General features: G+C 40.9%; 1 protein-coding gene across 5 annotated transcripts in view; it reads left to right on the top strand.

The window, feature by feature from the left end:
• Nucleotides 1–20,967, top strand: part of RNF152 (ring finger protein 152) — a 90,115-nt gene extending 69,148 nt beyond the window's left edge. For all 5 annotated transcript variants that reach the window (XM_010388817.2, XM_010388816.2, XM_030926101.1 and 2 more), the window contains one exon: nucleotides 12,425–20,967. In XM_010388817.2, coding sequence (XP_010387119.1) covers nucleotides 12,560–13,171 — 612 coding nt within the window. In that variant the 5' untranslated portion in view covers nucleotides 12,425–12,559 and the 3' untranslated portion in view covers nucleotides 13,172–20,967. The remainder of the gene's footprint in view (nucleotides 1–12,424) is intronic.
• The last annotated feature ends 1,082 nt before the right edge of the window (nucleotides 20,968–22,049 follow it).

The following is a 22,049-nucleotide window of genomic DNA, read 5'->3' as shown; positions in this document are numbered from 1 at the left end:
AATACTGAATGTGTTTGGGCAATTTATTCAATGTCCCTTCTTGATTGTCAAGGTGAACCACCATACGCTACTGCTGTGTAGAGTGAGATTAACCTGGCCAAATCGAAATTTATTCAGCTATTTTGTAGCCTGCTATAGCTATGCAAGGGAACATGGGAATTATGGCCAAAGTTCAGACTATAAGGAGGATTTATCATCATGTCTTTGTGAAGTTTCATCAAATAAGGAATTAGCTTTAATCTGGAGCTATTATTATGACTTTTGGTATCATTGCACATATTGTTGAAATAATAGATCCCTGTTTCAAAGGATGAAGAAAGCTTGGACCCCTTCCTATATGTTCTCAGTAATGGCAAATAATGGCCATTGTTTATGTTCTTTGCTCAGCTCTTTCTGGTTGTCTGAAAACAGTTACTTAAAAACAAAGTTGCATCTGTAAGCCTTATTGTCTCCAAAATAGAATGCACAATAATTTTGAAACTATTTTGCATTCTGGAGCTTGACAGAAAACTCAGGTAAGGTAACCACTGTTAGAGCAACAAGCTGATTTCCAGGTAGGTGTCTCCAGAGTAATATACTAAATTTAGGAGAATCAGGAAAGGGCTAATGGACAATGGTATAGATCTGAGGTCAACAAATAATAGCCTGTTTTTATAAATGCAGTTTTATTAGAACTGTTGGGGAGGAAAAGTTCTTGTCCTAGGCTCAGTGTCACGGACATGCAAATGAAAGTAACCAAAAACATGTAAAGAGAATAAAAAGTTTATATATGCATACAACATGTGCCCAGATGAATGTAAGGATTACATACCTAACTTAGTAGGGGAAAGGGACGGGGGTGAGAAAGGCCTCTATGGGAAGAACAAATAGGTATCTTTAGGAAAGACAAATGGGTTTTTAGGAGTTCAAGCGGGAGATAAGAATGTTTGTGATTTGTGATAAGATGTGTGTTTGCATGTGTGAGTGGTTTTTCTGTCTTCTTTGTGGCCGTGAAACTACCCTGGAGAGGGGATTTATGGTGGATTTCTCTTGGTTTCTCTCCTGGAAATAGACCTGCCCTAAAGAGGGAATTTATGGCAGTTCTCATTTCTCAGAAGTTTCTGCTTTTGGTTAGATAAGGGATGTTCCACAAGTCTTCTTTCTGCATCTATTGAGTCTCATATGCCTCCAGCTTAAAATAGTCTTTATGCCAACTCTGGGGTTTCCATTGGGTCCCCACAGAACACAGCCGTGCTCATTCCTTGAGATACTGTCTGTGACTGCTTTCACACTTGGATGGCAGCGTTCAGTATCTGTGAAAGACACTGTAGGGTCTGCAAGCCTAGAAGCTGGATACACTACCTGCCCATTTCCAGGAAAAGGTTGTGGGTCCCTGACATAGATAAAATATAATGGGAAAATATTTTTGAAAGCCAACAAATTGACTTAAGGTTTCAATTTGTTCTGGAATTTGTGGTTGGTAAAATAAATTAAGAATATCTCTGATGGCGAGTGATGATGAGCATTTTTTCATGTGTCTGTTGGCTGTATGAATATCTTCTTTTGAGAAATGTCTGTTCATATCCTTTCCCCACTTTTTGATGGGGTTGTTTGTTTTTTTCTCGTATATTTGTTTGAGTTCTTTGTAGATTCTGGATATTAGCCCTTTGTCAGATGAGTAGGTTGCAAAAATTTTCTCCCATTCTGTAGGTTGCCTGTTCACTCTGATGGTAGTTTCTTTTGCTGTGCAAAAGCTCTTTAGTTTAATTAGATCCCATTTGTCAATTTTGGCTTTTGCTGCCGTTGCTTTTGGTGTTTTAGACATGAAGTCCTTGCCCATGCCTATGTCCTGAATGGTACTACCGAGATTTTCTTCTAGGGTTTTTATGGTATTAGGTCTAACATTTAAGTCTCTAATCCATCTTGAATTAATCTTCGTATAAGGGGTAAGGAAAGGATCCAGTTTCAGCTTTCTACTTATGGCTAGCCAATTTTCCCAGCACCATTTATTAAATGGGGAATCCTTTCCCCATTTCTTGTTTCTCTCAGGTTTGTCAAAGATCAGATGGCTGTAGATGTGCGGTATTATTTCTGAGGACTCTGTTCTGTTCCATTGGTCTATATCTCTGTTTTGGTACCAGTACCATGCTGTTTTGGTTACTGTAGCCTTGTAGTATAGTTTGAAGTCAGGTAGCGTGACGCCTCCAGCTTTGTCCTTTTGACTTAGGATTGTCTTGGCAATGCGGGCTCTTTTTTGGTTCCATATGAACTTTAAAGCAGTTTTTTCCAATTCTGTGAAGAAACTCATTGGTAGCTTGATGGGGATGGCATTGAATCTATAAATAACCTTGGGGAGTATGGCCATTTTCACGATATTGATTCTTCCTATCCATGAGCATGGTATGTTCTTCCATTTGTTTGTGTCCTCTTTTATTTCACTGAGCAGTGGTTTGTAGTTCTCCTTGAAGAGGTCCTTTACATCCCTTGTAAGCTGGATTCCTAGGTATTTTATTCTCTTTGAAGCAATTGTGAATGGAAGTTCATTCCTGATTTGGCTCTCTGTTTGACTGTTACTGGTATATAAGAATGCTTGTGATTTTTGCACATTAATTTTGTATCCTGAGACTTTGCTGAAGTTGCTTATCAGCTTAAGGAGATTTTGGGCTGAGACGATGGGGTTTTCTAAATATACAATCATGTCATCTGCAAACAGGGACAATTTGACTTCTTCTTTTCCAATCATTAAGAAGTCAGGAAACAACAGTTGTTGGAGAGGATGTGGAGAAATAGGAACACTTTTACACTGTTGGTGGGATTGTAAACTAGTTCAACCATTATGGAAAACAGTATGGCAATTCCTCAAGGATCTAGAACTAGACGTACCATATGACCCAGCCATCCCACTACTGGGTATATACCCAAAGGATTATAAATTATTCTACTACAAAGACACATGTACACGTATGTTTATTGCAGCACTATTCACAATAGCAAAGACTTGGAATCAACCCAAATGTCCATCTGTGACAGACTGGATTAAGAAAATGTGGCACATATACACCATGGAATACTATGCAGCCATACAAAAGGATGAGTTTGCGTCCTTTGTAGGGACATGGATGCAGCTGGAAACCATCATTCTTAGCAAACTATCACAAGAACAGAAAACCAAACACCGCATGTTCTCACTCATAGGTGGGAACTGAACAATGAGATCACATGGACTTGGGAAGGGGAACATCACGCACTGGGGCCTATCATGGGGAGGGGGGAGGGGGGAGGAGGGAGGGATTGCATTGGGGAGTTATACATGATATAAATGATGAATTGATGGGTGCTGACGAGTTGATGGGTGCAGCACAGCAACATGGCATAAGTATACATATGTAACAAACCTGCACGTTATGCACATGTACCCTAGAACTTAAAGTATAATAAAAAAAAAAAAATTAAGAATAGGGAACATGTGTAGTTCATTTTATTAAAATGTAAATTTGTACATAGTAACTTTGGGCCTTTAGGGGCCCTGTATGTCTTGGACATGAAGAGTAGGGGCACTGGAGGGCTGTAGCAGAGAGAAGCCTTTGCTCTCCAAGGGAGCCTAGCTACTTGGAGGCCCTTGCAGCCCCTAAGGCACAACTCTCAGCCCTCAAACCCTTCACCTCCAGTGATGACTTTGTGTGCTTCCCTGGTCTGTGGCTGCCTCCAGACCTTAAGTTACCATCTTAATATCTTGCATCTCTTGAGGTTTGTGGTTGGAGTCTGCCTGTATGATGCTGACAGGGTCAGTTGTGATGTTTAATCAAATAGAGGAAATGCCACTGTCCTTCCCCTGAGTTTTCTTCTCTCTCCAGTATCTCCAGAGTGGAAAGAACAATGGGCCAGCTTGTAGGCTCCTTAAATGCCAAATGTGCTTTCTGGCTCTGACAGGCAATGATAGTTCTGTTTAATGTTTCTGCTTAATCCCTACGTATGATCAATTGGACGTACAGGCTCAGTTGAAGTAGAGTCTCCTTCCAGTGTTCTGCCTACCCTTCTCTCTTTCCCGTGGTTCTCTTTGTACGGTTCTTTCCTTTTGGTTGTACATCCAGGCTCCTTGAGGGTAGGACTCTTGTTTGCCATGGCAACCCCAGTGCCTTGAATAGTACACTAGGTGAGTTCACAATAAACATCTGCTTACTCACCACTATGTGCTTTGCAGCCGTTCAGCTGCTGGTAAGACTTAGTAGGATTTTTGTTTTTCCATCTCTTTGGCTTTCCCTGTGTGCTTGATTTGTCAGTTTTTCAACTCTATTCAGAATTCTAGCAGTCAGGGTAATTGATCATCTTTATTTGCTCTACCTGTCTGTCTGTCTGTCTGTCGGCATCTTTTATCACTTCCTCTTTCCAGGGAGCCTGGGGATCTCCTGACAGTCTTTCATAGCTCTTTCCTTCTTTAATGACCATGAGCAACGTTTTCTTGACTGTCACTGAGTGATCAGAGCAAATGAAGATAAAGCCATGTGTTTGATGAATGCCAGTGCTAACCTTGGCTTCCTGCATAAGCCAGAAAACTGTGCAACTTCTTTTCAAGGTAGAGTTGGGAACCCCTTCATCCAGTAACAAGTTTGGGTAATAGGAATATCTTTCTTCATCTGGGAAGGATACTGATTAGACTTGAAGGAGTTTTTCTTTTTCAGTTGCTAAAAAATTGAAGTTGCAGCATTTTCTTTTAGGGTATGGGCTCTAGCTAGATGCATTCATTAAGTTGAAGGCATAAAGGGAGAACTTTCTAAGTAGTTTATATGCCCACTCCCCCATCTCACATAAATGTGCATTCTTGCCAGATCACTAACAGATAATATTTGTAAATCATCTGTCAGGGATGAGAAGCATAGAATAAGTGGCCTGGTAGTACTGCCATGCGGTTGGAAACCGAGCAGTGTTTTCAGCAATCATTTAGGTCACAATATTTTTACTAGAAGGTGCTTTAGGGGACCATCTAGTCCAGAGTCCTCATTTGTCAGGGGAGGAAATAGGAGGTTCATCTAGAGGTTATTTGCTTAAGGTAACCTATCTACGTGAGGACAGAATAAGAGCTAGAATCCTTATCTCCTGATTCCTAATAGTAATGATTGGCAGATGTCCACACAAAAACCAGTAGTTATCATCATCATTGCAATAATGACATGTGGCTTTAATTCCTAAAAATGTCTAGATTCCAATATACTTTGATTTTTAAATATGCATCACCAAACCATGGAGGGGTCAAATTCATTCATTGTTTGTTAATTTGACGTAAATGAAATGCACCCGGGGCTGGGTAAATACCTCTCTGGTGACCGTGGAGCTTGATGAGTTGAGTTTTGTAGTGACAGAATTGGCACTTGCCCTAGCAGAGTCCCCTGGCACAGGATGCCTTTGGCTCCATGGCACATGCAGACAGGGACAGCACCTAGGCTGCAGCCAGGCCAATTGGGCCCACACTTTTCCTAGTGGGCTGTGCTGGCAGGGCCAGGCCTTCAGTTGTGTGGTGAGTTCCTGGGGTGACCTTGGCCTTCTAGATGGTGTGCTGCTTTTGTCTGGGTCAGCCACTAGTATTCTCTGTGTCCCATCCTGCCTGCCTCCGCCACCTCGGCCAGATGGCCTCCAGCACTGTCAGCATCCCCTGCCCTATTCCCTGTTTAAATATTTAAACATCTTAAATAACCAAAAGGCCGGGCGGGGTGACTCATACCTGTAATCCCAGCACTTTGGGAGGCTAAGGCAGGCAGATCACTTGAAGTCAGGAGTTCGAGACCAGCCTGGCCAATATGGCGAAACCCCATTTCTACTAAAAATACAAAAAAAATTAGCTGGGCATGGTGATGCACACCTGTAATCCCAGCTACTCAAGAGGCTGAGGCAGGAGAATAGCTTGAACCGAGGAAGCAGAGGTTGCGGTGAGCCGAGATTGCACCACTGCATTCCAGCCTGAGTGAGTGAGAGTCCGTCTCAAAAAAACAAAAAACATGTTTAAATGACAATTTTCACTTTCTGGATTCTTTGCTTCATCAAATACAGCAAAACCAGGATGCTCATAGGAGGAAACTGTGCAAATATTAGAGCTCGAGCCAATGGAATTCTCAGTTGAGATTTGTCAGAGTCCTGCTCCATTAAAATAATGACTGTAGTTACATCAGTTGGACTATGCATGTGTGCAGCAGTTGTGTCCTGGAAGGATTGCTCTTTGCTACCAGAGGACAAAAAGTCAATGACACATCTGTCACCGGGCATTCCCATTCTTGCCACTAATTGGAGTGTTTGCTAAGATCCAATATAACTAAGTGGCTGGCAAGCCAGCTGAAATACCAGATGAAATGGAATTGTGATTATTTTGTTTAATCCCATTTCAAATATTTATATTTTATTGAAGATTTAAGAAGATGGCCTGTATCAGAAAGATGTGCTATTTCAATAGGAAAAGAAAAGCAACGTAGTGCCTAGTTTAATCTCTGCATCTGAGTTTTTTCCCAACACAACCATTGAATTTAAGGTCCTCATAGACCTTCAAGGTCAGCCAGATGTAATCAATATCAGATCAGTCCACAATTCCACAGAGAGGCTTCATAATTAAACCCACTGTCGCAGAATGTATGAAGGTTCTTAAGAGTGTAAGCAGAGTAAAACGATCTGGATTATCTACTTCACTGGCTTTTTTTGTCCTTGGGCTCATATGCCTGGACTTCTAAAAGCAACTGGGATTATAAAAATTCAATGTTGGAGAGCTTTGCTATTTTACCACCTACCAAATGAATGGGCGCACTTTGTCACACCCATACCTTTTCAAAAGATGAATAAAATTATTTATAGTTTTTAAAAAGAAATTTTATTTTGTGAAAGTAAATCGTTATTGTAAAGGACTTTCAAAAGTACCCAATATCTATGGCTTCAAAATAACAACAGCAACAACAACACAAAGACCCCCTTTGTTTATCTGTGTATTGTTCAATTAATATTATTTATGTAACTAGATACTGTTTTATGAGGTTATGTTTGAAATAAGTTCTATCTTGGGAGCCATCCGTTTTTTGAGAATGCCATCCCTGAGCTACTGTTCTTCTCTTTGTGGTCTGTTTTTCTCTTTGATCTTGACTTTAAGTTATTTTCAAATAAATTGTGGTGGCATTTAAAAATTGTTCTCATATATTTTCTTATATACTTATGCATTCTACTGAAGTACTCTTTCCCTTTAAATCTTAATGAGTATTTTATTGGAGTATCATATCCTGCTCTTCCTGTAAGGAAAACAAGGCCAAACACAGGTCTCTGAAGCAGCAGTCCCCAGCCTTTTTGGCACGAGGGATGGGTTTTGTGGAAGACAATTTTTCCACAGGATGGATGGGTAGGGAGCCATGATTTCAGGATGAAACTGTTCCACCTCAGATCATCAGGCATTAGTTACATCCTCATAAGGAGTGTGCAACCTAGATATCTCACATATGAAGTTCACAATACGGTTCATGCTCCTATGAGAATCTAATGCCATCGCTGATCTGATGGGAGGTGGAGCTCAGGCGGGGATTATCTCTCACCAGCTGCCCACCTTCTGCTGTGTAGCCCGGCTCCTTACAGGTCGTAGACTGGTACCGCTTGGTGGCCTGGGGGTTGGAGACCCCTGCCCTAAAGTAATCACTGATATGTGTTTATTATAACACACTTGATGGGGAACTCTGAATTTCTTTTCTGGTCTACATGGACTTTGTTTCCATTTTTTCTTCTATAGTTGATGCACATCTTTAGACTTTATGATGAAAGGGGGAAAGTGATTCATCATTAGCTTCACTCCATAGCCTCATAAATTTCCTTCTCTTTACCTAACGAATCATCATCATTACTAATTATGCTCCAGAAAATAAACTGGAATGCAGTACAGGCTGGCTTCCTGTAAAACAAATCAGTGCATAAATCAGAGAGGCTGCTGTCAAAATGGCTTAAGTGGCTGAGCATGGAAAATAGGAACTTTTTCCCATTCTGTTTTTGTGTTCAGCTTGAATTGTAAGGCCTAGAACTTACTTGGATAGAGTTGGAAATTGAATAGGATAATCTAATTTTAAGGAAGCTTAACACAAATTAAGAGAACATTACTTGGAACATAAATTTATGAATAAAATTGCATATTGGTTTTGTTGACAAATGATGGTGCGTAGGTCTTGGGGCAGGGCCAGGAAGAACACTTGCATGCCTCCTCCCAGGCTGTTCCAAGTGGCAGCTCTTTGATAGCCAGGAAGTGCCTCTGGGCAGATCTGTGCCTCAGCGCAGAGCACTAGACTGAGTGGAGAGGAAGTGGAGAACAAGCACTGTCCTCTCTGAACCTTTCACTGTGTGGAAGTATGTGGATCCCCTGAGCTCGCTTGACCTTCAACCACAGCTTCCATCATCCCTGCTTGGCTAGGGAGAAAGCAGCCTCAGAGAAGGTAAATGACTTTGGTCTGGTGTCACAGCTGGTTAGTGACAGAGCTAGGCTTAGAGCCCAAGGTTCTTTGAGTCCCAAATGTCAGTTCTTCCCACTCTGCTGAGCTGCTTCCCACATTGTTATGTAGAAGTTAAGGCAAATAGTATGGAAGGAAAGAAGGTTAATAAGTAAATCGGTGGTCACTGTTTTGATAGGATGTCATGAAACATTTTTGTCCCCAACCTCATTTACAATTGAGGGTGGTTGTCCTGGGTGCAATTGTTAAGGAAAAGTCTCTCCAAATTCATAAAATTGCAGGAGTCTGTAAAATTTTATACCCTGCCTCATTTTATTGTTTCTACCCACCCGTAGCTCAGCGTGATCAATCCTTCCCAGCAGGCACAGCCACATCTCCGTAGAGTCAATTACAGTCTCACCTGATCTCTGTCTGCGCACTTTAACCTGGAGAGAGATAGAAAAGGATTCACCAACAAACCCTGTATTTTGTTTTAAGAAAAAAAAATGTATTACCTTGGATATAAAATTATAGAATAATTTTATCCTACTCTCTTTGATTCTTTTTTTTTTTTTTTTGTGAGATGGCATCTCACTGTCATTCAGGCTGAAGTGCAGTGGTGCAATGTTGCCTCACTGTGGTCTCCACCTCCCGGGTTTAAGCGATTCTCCTGCCTCAGCCTCCTGAGTAGCTGGGATTACAGATGTACACCACCACACCCAGCTAATTTTTTTTATTTTTAGTAAAGACAGCATCTCACTATGTTGGCCAGGCTGGTCTTGAACTCCTGGCCTCAAGTGATCTGCCTGCCTTGGCCCCCCAAAGTTCTGGGATTACAGATGTGAGCTACTGTGCCTGACCTTCTCTTTGACTCTTTAATATCTTCCTGATTAATTTAAATACCTTCCCCAGCACCTCCAATGGAATATGGCCCGAACAGAACTCATTGTATTTCTCTTCGTGATCCCTATTTCTCATAATGACACTACCTTCCTCTAAGGGCTTCATTTTTGACTTCTTTCCCTGTACAACCTCATTGTAATACCCTGAAAGATCCTGCTGGAATTCTGTGAACCTCTTCACACATCTCATCATTCCATGCTAATCATCACTGTTCACTTTAGCTACTCATTAACTCTGGCCTAATGTTGTGATAGCCTCCCAATAGGTCTTTCCAGTCTTCCCTTGAATGAATTGTTCTGCTACTCTTAACCTTTCTGGTGTCTTCCCATTGCTCACTCCTGAATCCTTGGCCTGGCACTGGGGGCTGCCCATGGTCCGCAGTCTGAGGCCTATGCCTAACTAAGCTCATTTCTCCCCTCCCTGTGTGATCTGCTATCCCTGGTTGGGTCTGGGGAGAGTGCTTGCAGGTTCTCTGAGAGTTTTATTTCTTTAAAATTAGGCATCTGTATCAGAGACTGTTAAGGGCTAAACCGATCAAACTCTTAGAGAAGACTTCTGTAAGTTGCTCTAGTATTAGAAACAATCCTCTAGCCAGTGTCCCACATAGAGTAGGAAATAATTCTGTAATCACTCAACCTTCTTTCCTTTGCTCATGCTGATTCCATAACACCAAATCTCCTGATTTTATGTGTCTAATTCCATAATCCAGAGTTTTCACTAAACTCTCCCTGATTCCTTCGGCTCCCTTAGAGTACCTTGTATTTACCTTACAATTGTCTAAGTACTTAGCACTCCCATCTCTAGGCCAGGACTTTCTTATGGGCAATGACAAGATCTTAGTTACAAGGGACAAAAAGAAACATCAAGCTTGACACATAGCAGATATTCAATGAAAATTTGAATGAATAAATGAATGAAACAAGAAAATACATTCATGTGTTCCTTCTTACCTAAGTTTAAGTTATTTTCAGGTAGAATCTGGGTCTGATTTATATCCTACAGTATTTAGCATTGTGCTTTGTGCATAATAGATATTCCATAAATATTTTTTGAGTTAGTGGATAGCTGTGTAGTTGATCCTGATATGAACTTTCTGAATGCTACATTATTGTATTTCACTTTCGGTAACTTAAGTGCTTTTAATATAGCTAATATATTTTATGTTAAAGTATGTTGATCTTTTGATTGCTACTAGTTTTTAACAGTGGTTATTTTTGTCTTTGAACTGGTTTTTTTTTCGTTGTTGTTTTGTTTTGTTTGAGACAGGGTCTCACTCTGTCATCCAGGCTGGAGTGCAGTGGTGCAAACACGGCTCATTGCAGCCTCAACCTTCCAGGCTCTGGTGGTCCTCCCACCTCAGCCTACTGGGTAGCTGGGACTAGAGGCACATGCCACCATGGCTGCCTAGTTTTTGTATTTTTTGTAGAGATAGGGTTTCACCATGTTGCCCAGGCTGGTCTGGAACTCCTGAGCTCAAATGATTCCCCTTCCTCAGCCTTCCAAAATGCTGGGATTGCAGGTGTGAGCCCCCATGTCGGTCAGGTTGGCTTTTGCTGCATTCTTAATTTTGATTGTTAACACATTATGTATCATGGGTGGAGGTGCTTTCTTACTTTCACAAAGGAAATTAGAAAGAAAAAAGAAGAGTTACTTTTAAGAAAAATTTGAAGGAGCTTATCTATTTGTTATAGCTCCCATCTCTAGGTGTTGGTGGGGTTCTAGGACTAGCAATTTTTTCTGCAATAGTGGTTGAGTAGTTCTTTCTAGAGTCATCATGGCGCCATCCAGGGACACATAATTTGCATGCTTTCAATGGGAAACTGAGTCAGGCAGCCTTTATTGAAATGCCAGTGGAGCATTAGAGGGCATTCCCAAACTTCAGTGAAGTTGAACTAAGTTTCTCTGCCTCCCTTCCGTACCGGGATGCTAACAGATTTTTTGTTTGTTTGTTTTTGTTTTTGCTTGTTTGTTTTTTACAATGAGGAATGCTTGCCAGTCTTCCCTGACAACCTTTAACTATAGAATATTTGATTTCAATTAGTAAATTAATGGTTCAGTCATCTCTCTATCTGAGGGCATTGGTTCCAGGACCCCCATGTATACCAAAACCTGCAAATACTCAAGGCCTACAGTTGGTGCTATAAAACCCAAGAATATGAAAAGACAGCCCTTGGTATACAGGGACTTTGCATCCTGAGAACGCTGTATTTTAGATGTCATTTGGTCGCAGATGCAGAACCCACTCATAGAAAGGGCTGACTGTATCTATTCAAAAAATTCGTACTTAAGTGGATCCGTGTGGTTCAAACCTGTGTTGTTCAAGGGTCAATTATACTTGCTTTTAGTCATGCTACTTGGTACACGCCTAAGTAGTAATGAAACAAAAAGAACTGACTGGAAAATGTCAGTGATGCCTTTGTGATGAGCGTGCCTTTGTGATCCACACTGCCTTAAGGTTCACTGCTGCTTTTGGTTTTGTTGCTGTTTGGGGATTTTTTGTTTTGTTCTCTTCAAATGGTTTGGTGGGAAAGATGAAAGATGCCTTCACGTGCTTCTTCTGTAGTGTCACTTTAATTCTCTGTGAAGAGGAGCAGTCCTAACCCATATATGTAAACTGAGCAAGCTAGTTATACCTAGGTTTGTGAAGTTGCCTAAATCTTGCAATTAAGACTTACAAGTGGGTAAACAGAGTCAGGAAAAAAGGTCAGAGGATCTAAGGAGAGAAATTTACTTCTAGGAAATGCTATGAACTTATTGGAAGCAGGAGAGTTTCTCCAGTATATTTTAGAAGGATGACCCAGAGTTTGCTGAAATGTACAAAACAGAAACAAAATAGTCTCTCTTTATGAAATGCGGAGGCATCATCTACACCTATTGGAGGTGTTCATTTTTTTAGAAATGAACGAAGTATTTGCCATGACATGCTCTTGGAGACAACTTTCATTTACCTTTCACTGGGCGTTATGGGAATCCTGGAGTCTCAAGAGTGGTACATTTTTAGACTTTTGGCCCAGTGTCAAGTCTTTTGAGCAATGGTATAAATCCATTAGATATGTTGACATCTCAACTTCTTTGAAATGATTAAGATTGTTTGCATTGTTTGTCTCTCTCAGAAATGAACACACCTGTGAGTACTGGATGCCTGTGAGCTCGCCATCACCCGCACTGCAAAGACACAGGGCGGCAGCCTCTGAGAAGCAGCTCCTTCCCCTTCACCTTGGCCTTGCCATTCCGGCTCACAGTCCACCATGGAGACGCTGTCCCAGGACTCTCTGCTGGAATGTCAGATCTGTTTCAATTACTACAGCCCCCGGCGCAGGCCCAAGTTGCTGGACTGCAAGCACACCTGCTGTTCAGTGTGCCTCCAGCAGATGAGGACCAGCCAGAAGGACGTGCGGTGCCCCTGGTGCCGCGGTGTCACCAAGCTGCCCCCCGGCTTCTCCGTGTCACAGCTCCCCGATGACCCAGAGGTCCTGGCTGTCATCGCCATTCCACACACTTCCGAACACACCCCGGTCTTCATCAAACTTCCCAGCAATGGGTGCTACATGCTGCCCCTGCCCATCTCCAAGGAGCGTGCGCTGCTGCCCGGAGACATGGGCTGCCGCCTGCTGCCCGGGAGCCAGCAGAAGTCCGTCACCGTGGTGACCATCCCTGCTGAACAGCAGCCTCTGCAAGGTGGGGCTCCCCAGGAGGCAGCGGAGGAGGAGCAGGACAGGCGGGGCGTGGTGAAAAGCTCCACCTGGTCAGGGGTGTGCACTGTCATCTTGGTGGCTTGCGTCCTGGTCTTCCTCCTCGGCATCGTGCTCCACAACATGTCTTGCATTTCTAAGCGCTTCACTGTGATATCCTGTGGCTGAACAGGGCTGCAGGGAAGTCTCTTGTGGGTGCCAACTTAGGAGTTGAGCAAGTTGATGATGAGATTCCGATGAGAAGGTGTGGGGGCGACACTGACCATTTGGTGCTGAGCGCTGGCCTCTGCATTGCCTCTTGATTACCCCAAAACAGACACAAAGGGCAGAAGGTGAGGTCTCAACAAGATACCAAGTGAATTGTTCTGAGTGTTGATGGCAACAGCTTGGAAGATGATTGCATGCATCCTCATAATCATGTATTCAATGGACTGTAATTTATGATTTTTCAAAATCATGTTACGAGATAGACATATTCTACTTAGACGTGAAACTGTACAAGTGCGTACAATGTGACCTTCTCTAAATGTGGTAGATTCAAACAAAGATGCTATGTAGACAAGTAGAATTAAACCTGCAAATCCGTGTAAAAATTCAGTGAAGACATGCACTGCTGGCTTCTTTACTTTTATTTTTCTTTTTATTGAAACCCAGTCTTCATTTAGTTGCTAACGCTTTTATATGTTTTGAATGGCACCAAAACAAAATAAGTCAAAATGGACAGTCATTTTTTTTTGGAGAAAATATTTGAACAAGTGTCTCCGATGTGTTGTGTTTTGTCATGAACCTTCATTTTCTTCACTTGTAATTAGAACTCGCTACGTGTTTATGAAACTGAAAGCTCAACAGGGGAGCAATAAACCGAGAAATCATGAGAAATGTCTAATCCCACAGGAAACCTGTATGCCAATTTTTCTCAAGCCATCTCACAAAACAAGAATTTCAAATGTAAATACTGTGTATTTGTGTGTGTATGTATGTGTGTCTACTTTGATTTACCTCAGGTGTTCGAGTCTTTGCTGAAGAATCCTGGATTAAGACTTAATTGGGCATGAATAAGTCCGGTCTCTGAAGCGGTGGCCACTTCGTGGACATCTTGACCCAGCAGGGAGTCTCCTGCCCGTCCCCTGCAGCACTCACCCCTCATCTGTGTACTGAAGTCCTGCCTTTTGTAAGAGGCAAATGGAGAGTAACAGAAGAGTGTCTTTTCTCCTGGTTTTGGAGTCTTGTGCTGGCCATGAGTGTTGTGACTGACGGCCAACCCTGGCGGGCATTTTAATAGATGGTCTGTGATTCTTTTTTGAAAGATGCTCTTCCACAAGAGTTAAGCCAGTTAGAATTCCAGTTTCCTCTTGTTGATATAAGAGGGAAGATCTCCTGCATTTTAACAGTTTTTACAGAGAAAAGTGGCAAGGTAAACTAACAGCTCAAATTCCCAATATAAGTGGACCAGTTCCTCATAAACTGTCTAATATTCTTAAATGTGTAATGATCTATAGATGCTCATGAAGAAAGATCTGCCAGAAGTGAGTGATAAATTCCTATCCCTGGGTGCATGTGCATTCAGAAATTAGCTGTGAGCTTTACAGCTCTCATCTAACTTCTTTTAAGGAATTCATGAAGCAAGTGGTATGTGACAAGGACTCTACATATAAATGTAACTGTTTTTATGTTCCACTGAATCCCTGAAAATGGTGAGGAGGGTGGGGGGAAGTGAAGGAAAGACAAGCAGGGCTAATTCCAAAAAACAAGGCTAGAAAATAGCCCTGTGAGGTCAAGACAATTTAATTTATTTACATGCTACCTGTTATTTTCAAGCAGCACAAAATATGCATATAAAAGTGATGGAATTAATGTGAAATAAAACAAAAATATAATGACTACAATACCAAGCTAATACCGCTAATTGGCATGAGAATTTCAACATAAAATTATGAGCTATGATTTTTCAAATTTGTCATAAAACCTTTAGGAAATGTATTTGAAAGCTCAAAATAGAAATTAGGTTAAAATGCCATTTTATTGTGTAAGCTCTTGGGCATTATACAACAAATAATCTAGGATTTATTTGGTATTAATAATTTAGGTATCATATTAGCTGAGTACTATCCTCTATTACATAACATAATATACTGTTGGGTTAGTGTCAATTTCTCAAACTCTCCCAGGCTGCTGTAATGCATGTCTGACCTAATTTCTATTTCTCTTGGAGGAAAATACACACACACACACACACACACACACACACACACACACCACAGAAATGTTGCATTAAGAATGCTACATTTCAAATAGACTTTACCCTTGCAATTTTAAGCTATGCCATATTCAGATTAATTTTGTGAGTGATATCTGCATATGTTTCTGTACAGTATGAAATGACTGACTCTGTAGTGTAGTACGTGATAGAGTTCTACTTGTTAAAGTAGGTTAGATATAGACACTAATGTGTGTAATGATAGTGTCCTGTGTTTCTTAGTGCAAATCTGTAAAAATGTCCATAGAACTTTTACTTAAAAACGATCCTGTGCTAGAGCTGCCATGAAGCATACAAAATTAATCGGCTGTATGATGGATTCTTGTTAAATTTAACAATAACAACCCAAATCAGATTATTAATTTTTTTTTTGCGAGTCTTACTGACCTAAGAAACATTGTTTAAATTGTTTAAATGGATTCTACCTGCAGTTATTTGTGTACCTGTTTGTTGGGGTGTGCATTCTTGTGTGTGTGTGTGTGTGTGAGAGAGAGAGAGATCGAGAGAGAGTGAGAATCTCAGTCTGCCAGATAGAATTTTATAGGCTTAGTGATGTTTTAATGTTGCTTGACATCCCATTGCTGTGGCCTCTTCTGGAATTTACCAGTGACCCTTACCAAACACATCTACCCATGTGACCAAAGTCCACTGACACAAGAGGCCAGAATTCATACTTGCACATTAATGAAAAGTCACAACTGGAAAGCACAGAAAGTTAGAGGTGAAAGCAGCCTCCGGTGGCTTCATTTTGTAGATGAGTCCATTTTGTAATTCTGCAGACAAGGGGGGATATGAACTTTGCACTGCAGTGTCTTCTTGTTCCATCCTAGGTCTGTCTACATCTCTATCTGGCTATCATCCTTTCTAGGGTTGATGAATACCCTTTATTGAGTCAACTACTGCTTTAAAGGGTTTGTTTTGTAGGTTTATGTACTCATTTTAGTTAGCATCTACCTCTCTGGGAAAATGAAAGGAGGGTTGACTTAGGGATGAGTATAGATGTTGAAAGACAACTATCAAACCATGTGGTTTGAGTTTTTAAAATTGTAAAACATTGGTGTCCAAACCTCCCACCCTACTTGTATGTAAAGGACAGTGAGTGTTGTGTAAATAGTAAACTATAAGAAGCATGAATTTTCATCTTTATTAATGATCTTGAAATAAGTAAGAGAATGCTTAATATGTTAAGTAGAGCCAAGAATGCTACTAAGAAGCATTGTCTTTGGAAAAATTTTGTATAATGACTTGGGGCATAAATTGTGATGAAAAGGCAACTCGGTTTTCGGTTCCAGTCATACTTAGTGATCAGAAAGCTGTAAGATATTTTCTTTAAAAATAGAATTAAGTTTAATTTTTTGCATGGCTTACAGATTGGGTCCCTTGAAGGTTAAACCACGTGATGGTATAACCCGTGAGATCTTCTAGATGGGCTCTGTTCAATAGGGCTTTCTGTGATGATGGAAATGCTGGAAAACCTGTGCCATCTGGTATAGTAGCCACCAGCTACAGTGACTTTTATGCAGTTAAAATGGGGTTACTACAAGGTAAGAACTGGATTTCAAATTTTATTTAATTTTAATTAGCTGAAATACAAATAGCCGTATGTGTCTAGTGGTTGCCATATTGAACAATGCAGTTCTGGGTGATTGTGCTTGGAGAGCTAGCATCAAGGTATTAATGGAGTAACGGTGAGGCTAAGAAAAGAGTTTGTGGGCTAGGAACATGCAGTTGGAAAAAGGCAAAAAATTCCTTTCTGGGCTTAAAAAGTGTAAAAATAATTGTTGCCCTTTGGAACTGTTGCTTATAGACTTTAGACCAAGGAATGATCAGTGAAGCTTAAAGAGTGCTTTATCAAGCCACTTTTCTGGGATCATTAGTTGCATGTGAACCTGTTGTCCAAAAATAGTAGTTAGACAGTAGCTGTAAAATGTTTGACTTGCAAGCTATGCATGATCCGTACTGTGAAATTGGGTCTTGTGGCCAAAAAGTAATGTTACGGGGGAAAAAAAACCTAATGAAATCCCTGTTCACTTCCAATATCTTATCCAAACTTCATTGCTGTATTAGTAAGGTGCAAATGTAAGAGCAAGCATGCTTTGCAGTGTTCAGACTGGTTTTGTTTGCCCTTGAAGGCCAGCTTGTCATTGTATTTGGTGTGGGCATATGTGGGCATCATTTTTCAGATGCCAGACTAAAATGTAGATACTATTTTTAGAATGAGATTTGACATTGTTTTAGTCACTTTCTTTTTTAAGCAAAAATTTCAGTTATCACTGAGAGCTGAAGATTTGAAGCTTTGCACAAAAACACTTCTTTTAACAGTAAAAAGTATTGTCCACGAAATTTAAAGACTTGAAGCTTACTAAAGCTACAAGAATTACTTTTTAGCTAAATAAAAGGAAGCAGAAAATTCAGTTTGAGATATATTTTCCTATAAAGACCTGATTCTTACTGATAATCTGGTATTTATTCCAGTCTAGATTTTGATTTGAAGAGTTCCCATCCCTTTATTTGAAAACTTACGTTGTTTCAAAATTGGTTAGTCTACTTTTCACTGTTTTCCAAATGGAATATATACAAAATGCATTTACTTCATTTTAGCAGAAATAGGTTGTTTTGTTTTTTGGGTTTTTTTCCTAGAACTCATCCATGGGCAAGACTTTCCTTCTTAGCTTGCCTTTAAAAATCATTTATTTTATTTTATTTTATGCCAAGATAGTATCTTTCTTTAGCCTTAAGAGGAAGATAGAAGTTCAAAAGTTATCAGTGCAAGAGGAGTGATACACAAAAGACTTCAATTTCTATCTTTTCTCAGAAAAATGATGCTGCCCACAGGTCAGCATTTTGTTTCAGCGTAAGAAGTGTCGGGCAGTCAGTCTGTCATCCCTGACCTAGATAGAGAAGCTGTTCCTTGACATTTCCATCATTCTCAGTAAATTGTCACCCACATGGTAATTCTTACCAAAACAGAAACTACTGAGAAGAATAAGGTAGTCAAGATAATTCAGTAGCTGTTTTGAAAGTAATAGTCTATTTCAAAAGCAATGATGTTCAGTTGCCGAATTTTGTTCAACATGAGACACTTATTTATATATTTATTTATTTATTTATGAGATGGAGTTTCACTCTTGTTGCCCAGGCCAGAGTGCAATGGTGTGATCTCAGCTCACTGCAACCTCCGCCTCCCAGGTTCAAGCTATTCTCCTGCCTCAGCCTCCCGAGTAGCTGGGATTACAGGCATGCGCCACCATGCCCGGCTAATTTTGTATTATTTTAAGTAGAGACAGGGTTTCTCCATGTTTGTCAGGCTGGTCTCCAACTTCTGACCTCTGGTAATCTGCCTGCCTCGGCCTCCCAAAGTTCTGGGATTACAGGTGTGAGCCACCACACCCAGCCGACATGAAACACTTCTAAAAGATAAGTGGAAATTCAAGCCATTGATTTTTCTGACACAGCTGACTTACTACACACACACACACCACGATTTAGCTGTAATTGGAGTTAAAAATCAAGTAAAATCTGTTATTAGTCATGTTTTCCAGTTCGTGAGTTATACAAGATTGGATTAGATGTTAATTTCTTAACTATTGCTATGGGCTGCATACATTACGTCAAACTACCTTTGGGAGTGTCCATATAAACACTTGAAACTTTTCAAATATATGAAGAGGTAGGTTTTACTGTATACATTTTATTGGAAAGCCGTTGATCATTAAAGAACATAAGCAGGTGGGGCATTTAATTTCTTCCAAATACCTTATTTTTGGATCTGCTCAAGTGGTTAGGGCAAGTGCACCATTATTCCTGAACCCCTGCAATTTGGGTTCCCATTTTTCTGCACAAATTTTCTTGTTCAGTCGAGCCAATGACTTTTTTTTTTTTTCAGAATTCACTGCCTGGGGTATCCCACTATATATATCTCACCTATGATGTAGTGGTGCTTGAAACACTCATCTCATTAGCTAGATTTTATTATTCTAATCCAAGGTTTTTTATATTATTCATACTATGATATTTTTAGGGACAATCAGTAATATTTGGGGCAGAGTACTGAGGGACCTCTTGAAGTCTGCAACAGCATGCATTTTCTTTGTTTTTCTGGGAGTGCTTCCCTGTAGCTGTCTTTGTTCTAGAACACTGCTCTAAATTTATTGCCATGGGATGTAGGGCTAGTAGCCCATGGGAAAGTCTTCTGTAATCTCCTTGGGGTGTGAGTTATTGGGTTATTCTAACAGGAGTTTTCCAAAGGGATGGTCCATTTTTAATTCAACATTTGCTTTTTGAAGATCCAGAAGTAGACAGTTGGATATAATAGTGGTAGAAGAGCATGGGCTGTAAACAGAAGGAAACAGAGATGACAAATGCCTCTTAAAGGGGATCTAGTTGATACCTCTGTTAAATAGTGGCAGAACACAGGAGCTGGTACCTTACACTGTGCTTTAGGAAAATTCTATGAAGATTTCATTTACAAATCCTCATGGGATTTTCTGGGTTGAGGGACAACCCAACTATTAAGTAGAGGGAGAGGGAGAAGGAGAGGGAGAGGGAAAAGGAGAGGGAGAGGGAGAGGGAGTGGGAGAGAGAGAGGGAGAGGTGAAGCATTGGGTCTGTGTCAAGGGACAGGCAGATATACCCAGAGAGGGAAAAAATACTTAATAAAGGAAGAGTATAGCTGCAAAACAAGATATATAGGAGCTGAAGCAGACATGGCAGAAACCAGCTGGAGAAAGCACAGGACAACTAGGACAATTTAGTTAAGCACAATCTGTCATTCCAGTATGGACTACCAAGTTCAATTCAGGATGCTTCAGTTGAAGACACATGGGGTAATGTGCTCAGCTGATGAGGGTCCAAGGAGGCCCCGTTTTTCCTATCACCCTATCCTATGCTCGTGGTTTGGATCGTTAGCACACTAGGCAATTTCAGAGCCTGCTCTAGAGTTGGTTGCCACGTCAGTACAGACAGACTCTAGAATCCTCTTAACCATGGAATGCAAGGCCTATTCCTGTGGATCTATCCTGACTTGATTATGTCAGTACTGTTGGGAAAATGAGTTCAAGAATATTTCAGTTTATATATACTGGTTGCTGTCATATATTTTTTTCATTTCACCACTTGTTTGTGTTTGCCTCACTCAACAGTCATAGGTGTGGAAGCTGGTTTCAGCTTGGGACTGTTACAAACTCCCAACACAAGCCATCTAGCTGCAGCCCAGGGTTTCTCCCACCCTACAGCGTTAGCGGTGGGTTCTCTGGCCCTCTTGATAACAAATATTCCAGTCTAATGGCTAGATGAATGCTGCTCAGAGGCTATTAAGTCAAATCCTTGATGTGTTTCATTTACAATTATGTGGATTATTTATTTTAGGAGCTTTTTTTTTTTAAGGGCCAAATAGCCCGACAGATAAATGAGCTGCTGGGCTGTGTAGAAAATACTGTCCAAATGTTGCCAAATATTGACTTCATAAAGGGGATATCAAGCTGCTGTTTATAAATCTGAATGTCTTAAAAGCATTCTTGCTTGCTCTCTCTGTTATAGATGGTGTCTTAGCCAGTCCTGAGTTTTCCAATGAACCCAATTTTAATATATGGTATTTTTGTATGCCAAACTGGTGTCTTGTCCTTTGTATATGTGGTAATGTTGATTTTATGACTACTGTAAAAACACATTTGCTATGATTAAAATTCATAAAATGATTTCAAATAGACTCACGTATTGTTTTTTCCCCCCTCCTAACCCCAGGAAAAGAAAAAAAATTGGTGAGATTTTCATCATCAGTTATTCTAAGGATTTTAGTAGACTTGGGTGATAAAGCAGTGAGAAGATCCTGAGCCAAGGATTTTATTTTTATTTTTATTTTTTTAATTAATTAATTTTTTTTTTTTTGAGACGGAGTCTCACTCTGTCACCCAGGCTGGAGTGCTGTGGCCGGATCTCAGCTCACTGCAAGCTCCGCCTCCCGGGTTTATGCCATTCTCCTGTCTCAGCCTCCCGGGTAGCTGGGACTACAGGCGCCGCCACGTCGCCCGGCTAGTTTTTTGTAGTTTTTAGTAGAGACGGGGTTTCACCTTGTTAGCCAGGATGGTCTCGATCTCCTGACCTCGTGATCCGCCCGTCTCGGCCTCCCAAAGTGCTGGGATTACAGGCTTGAGCCACCGCGCCCGGCCAACCAAGGATTTTAAATGGAGGTGACTTTCAAGTAGATCCTCTGAGAGGCCAAAGAACACATCTTTAATGAGCAAGCCCAAGCTTGTCTTTGCAACTTGGGTTTTCATGGCTTCTGGTGGCCCTTCCTTTATCCTCCACTGTTTAGAAATTGTGCTGCATGCTCCAGGCCCCAGAACCCTCTTGTTGCACCGTATACAGAACAACTTCATGCAGCCCCTGTGTAGTCAGGTAGAGTGACTTGGCCTCTTGGCCCTGAGTCTGGAAAGGTGTCCTTCAATTAATGTTCTCATCAGTAGGGTATTTTGGAGAGCCTTTTTTGACAAAAAGCATCCTGTCTTTCAATAACTCTATCGTATCAATGAATTTCAATTTAGTTTAACAGGTAGCCTACTCCTAATTAAGGGCTATCAATGCCCTGGTATGCTTGGGTGCAGGTGTAAGCATGCTCTGGCTTTCTGGGAAATTATAAAGTAATCCCCATAGTTTTAAAAGTGAGATGTGGCCAGGCACAGTGTCTCATGCCTGTAATCCCAGCTTTTTGGGAGGCCAAGGCTGGAGGATAACTTGAGGCCAAGAGTTTGAGACCAGCCTGGGCAGCATAGTGGGACCTCTGTCTCTACA

Source organism: Rhinopithecus roxellana, chromosome 21 (assembly GCF_007565055.1).
Source record: "Rhinopithecus roxellana isolate Shanxi Qingling chromosome 21, ASM756505v1, whole genome shotgun sequence".
NCBI lineage: Eukaryota > Metazoa > Chordata > Mammalia > Primates > Cercopithecidae > Rhinopithecus > Rhinopithecus roxellana.
This window is presented reverse-complemented; position numbering and strand designations above follow the sequence as displayed.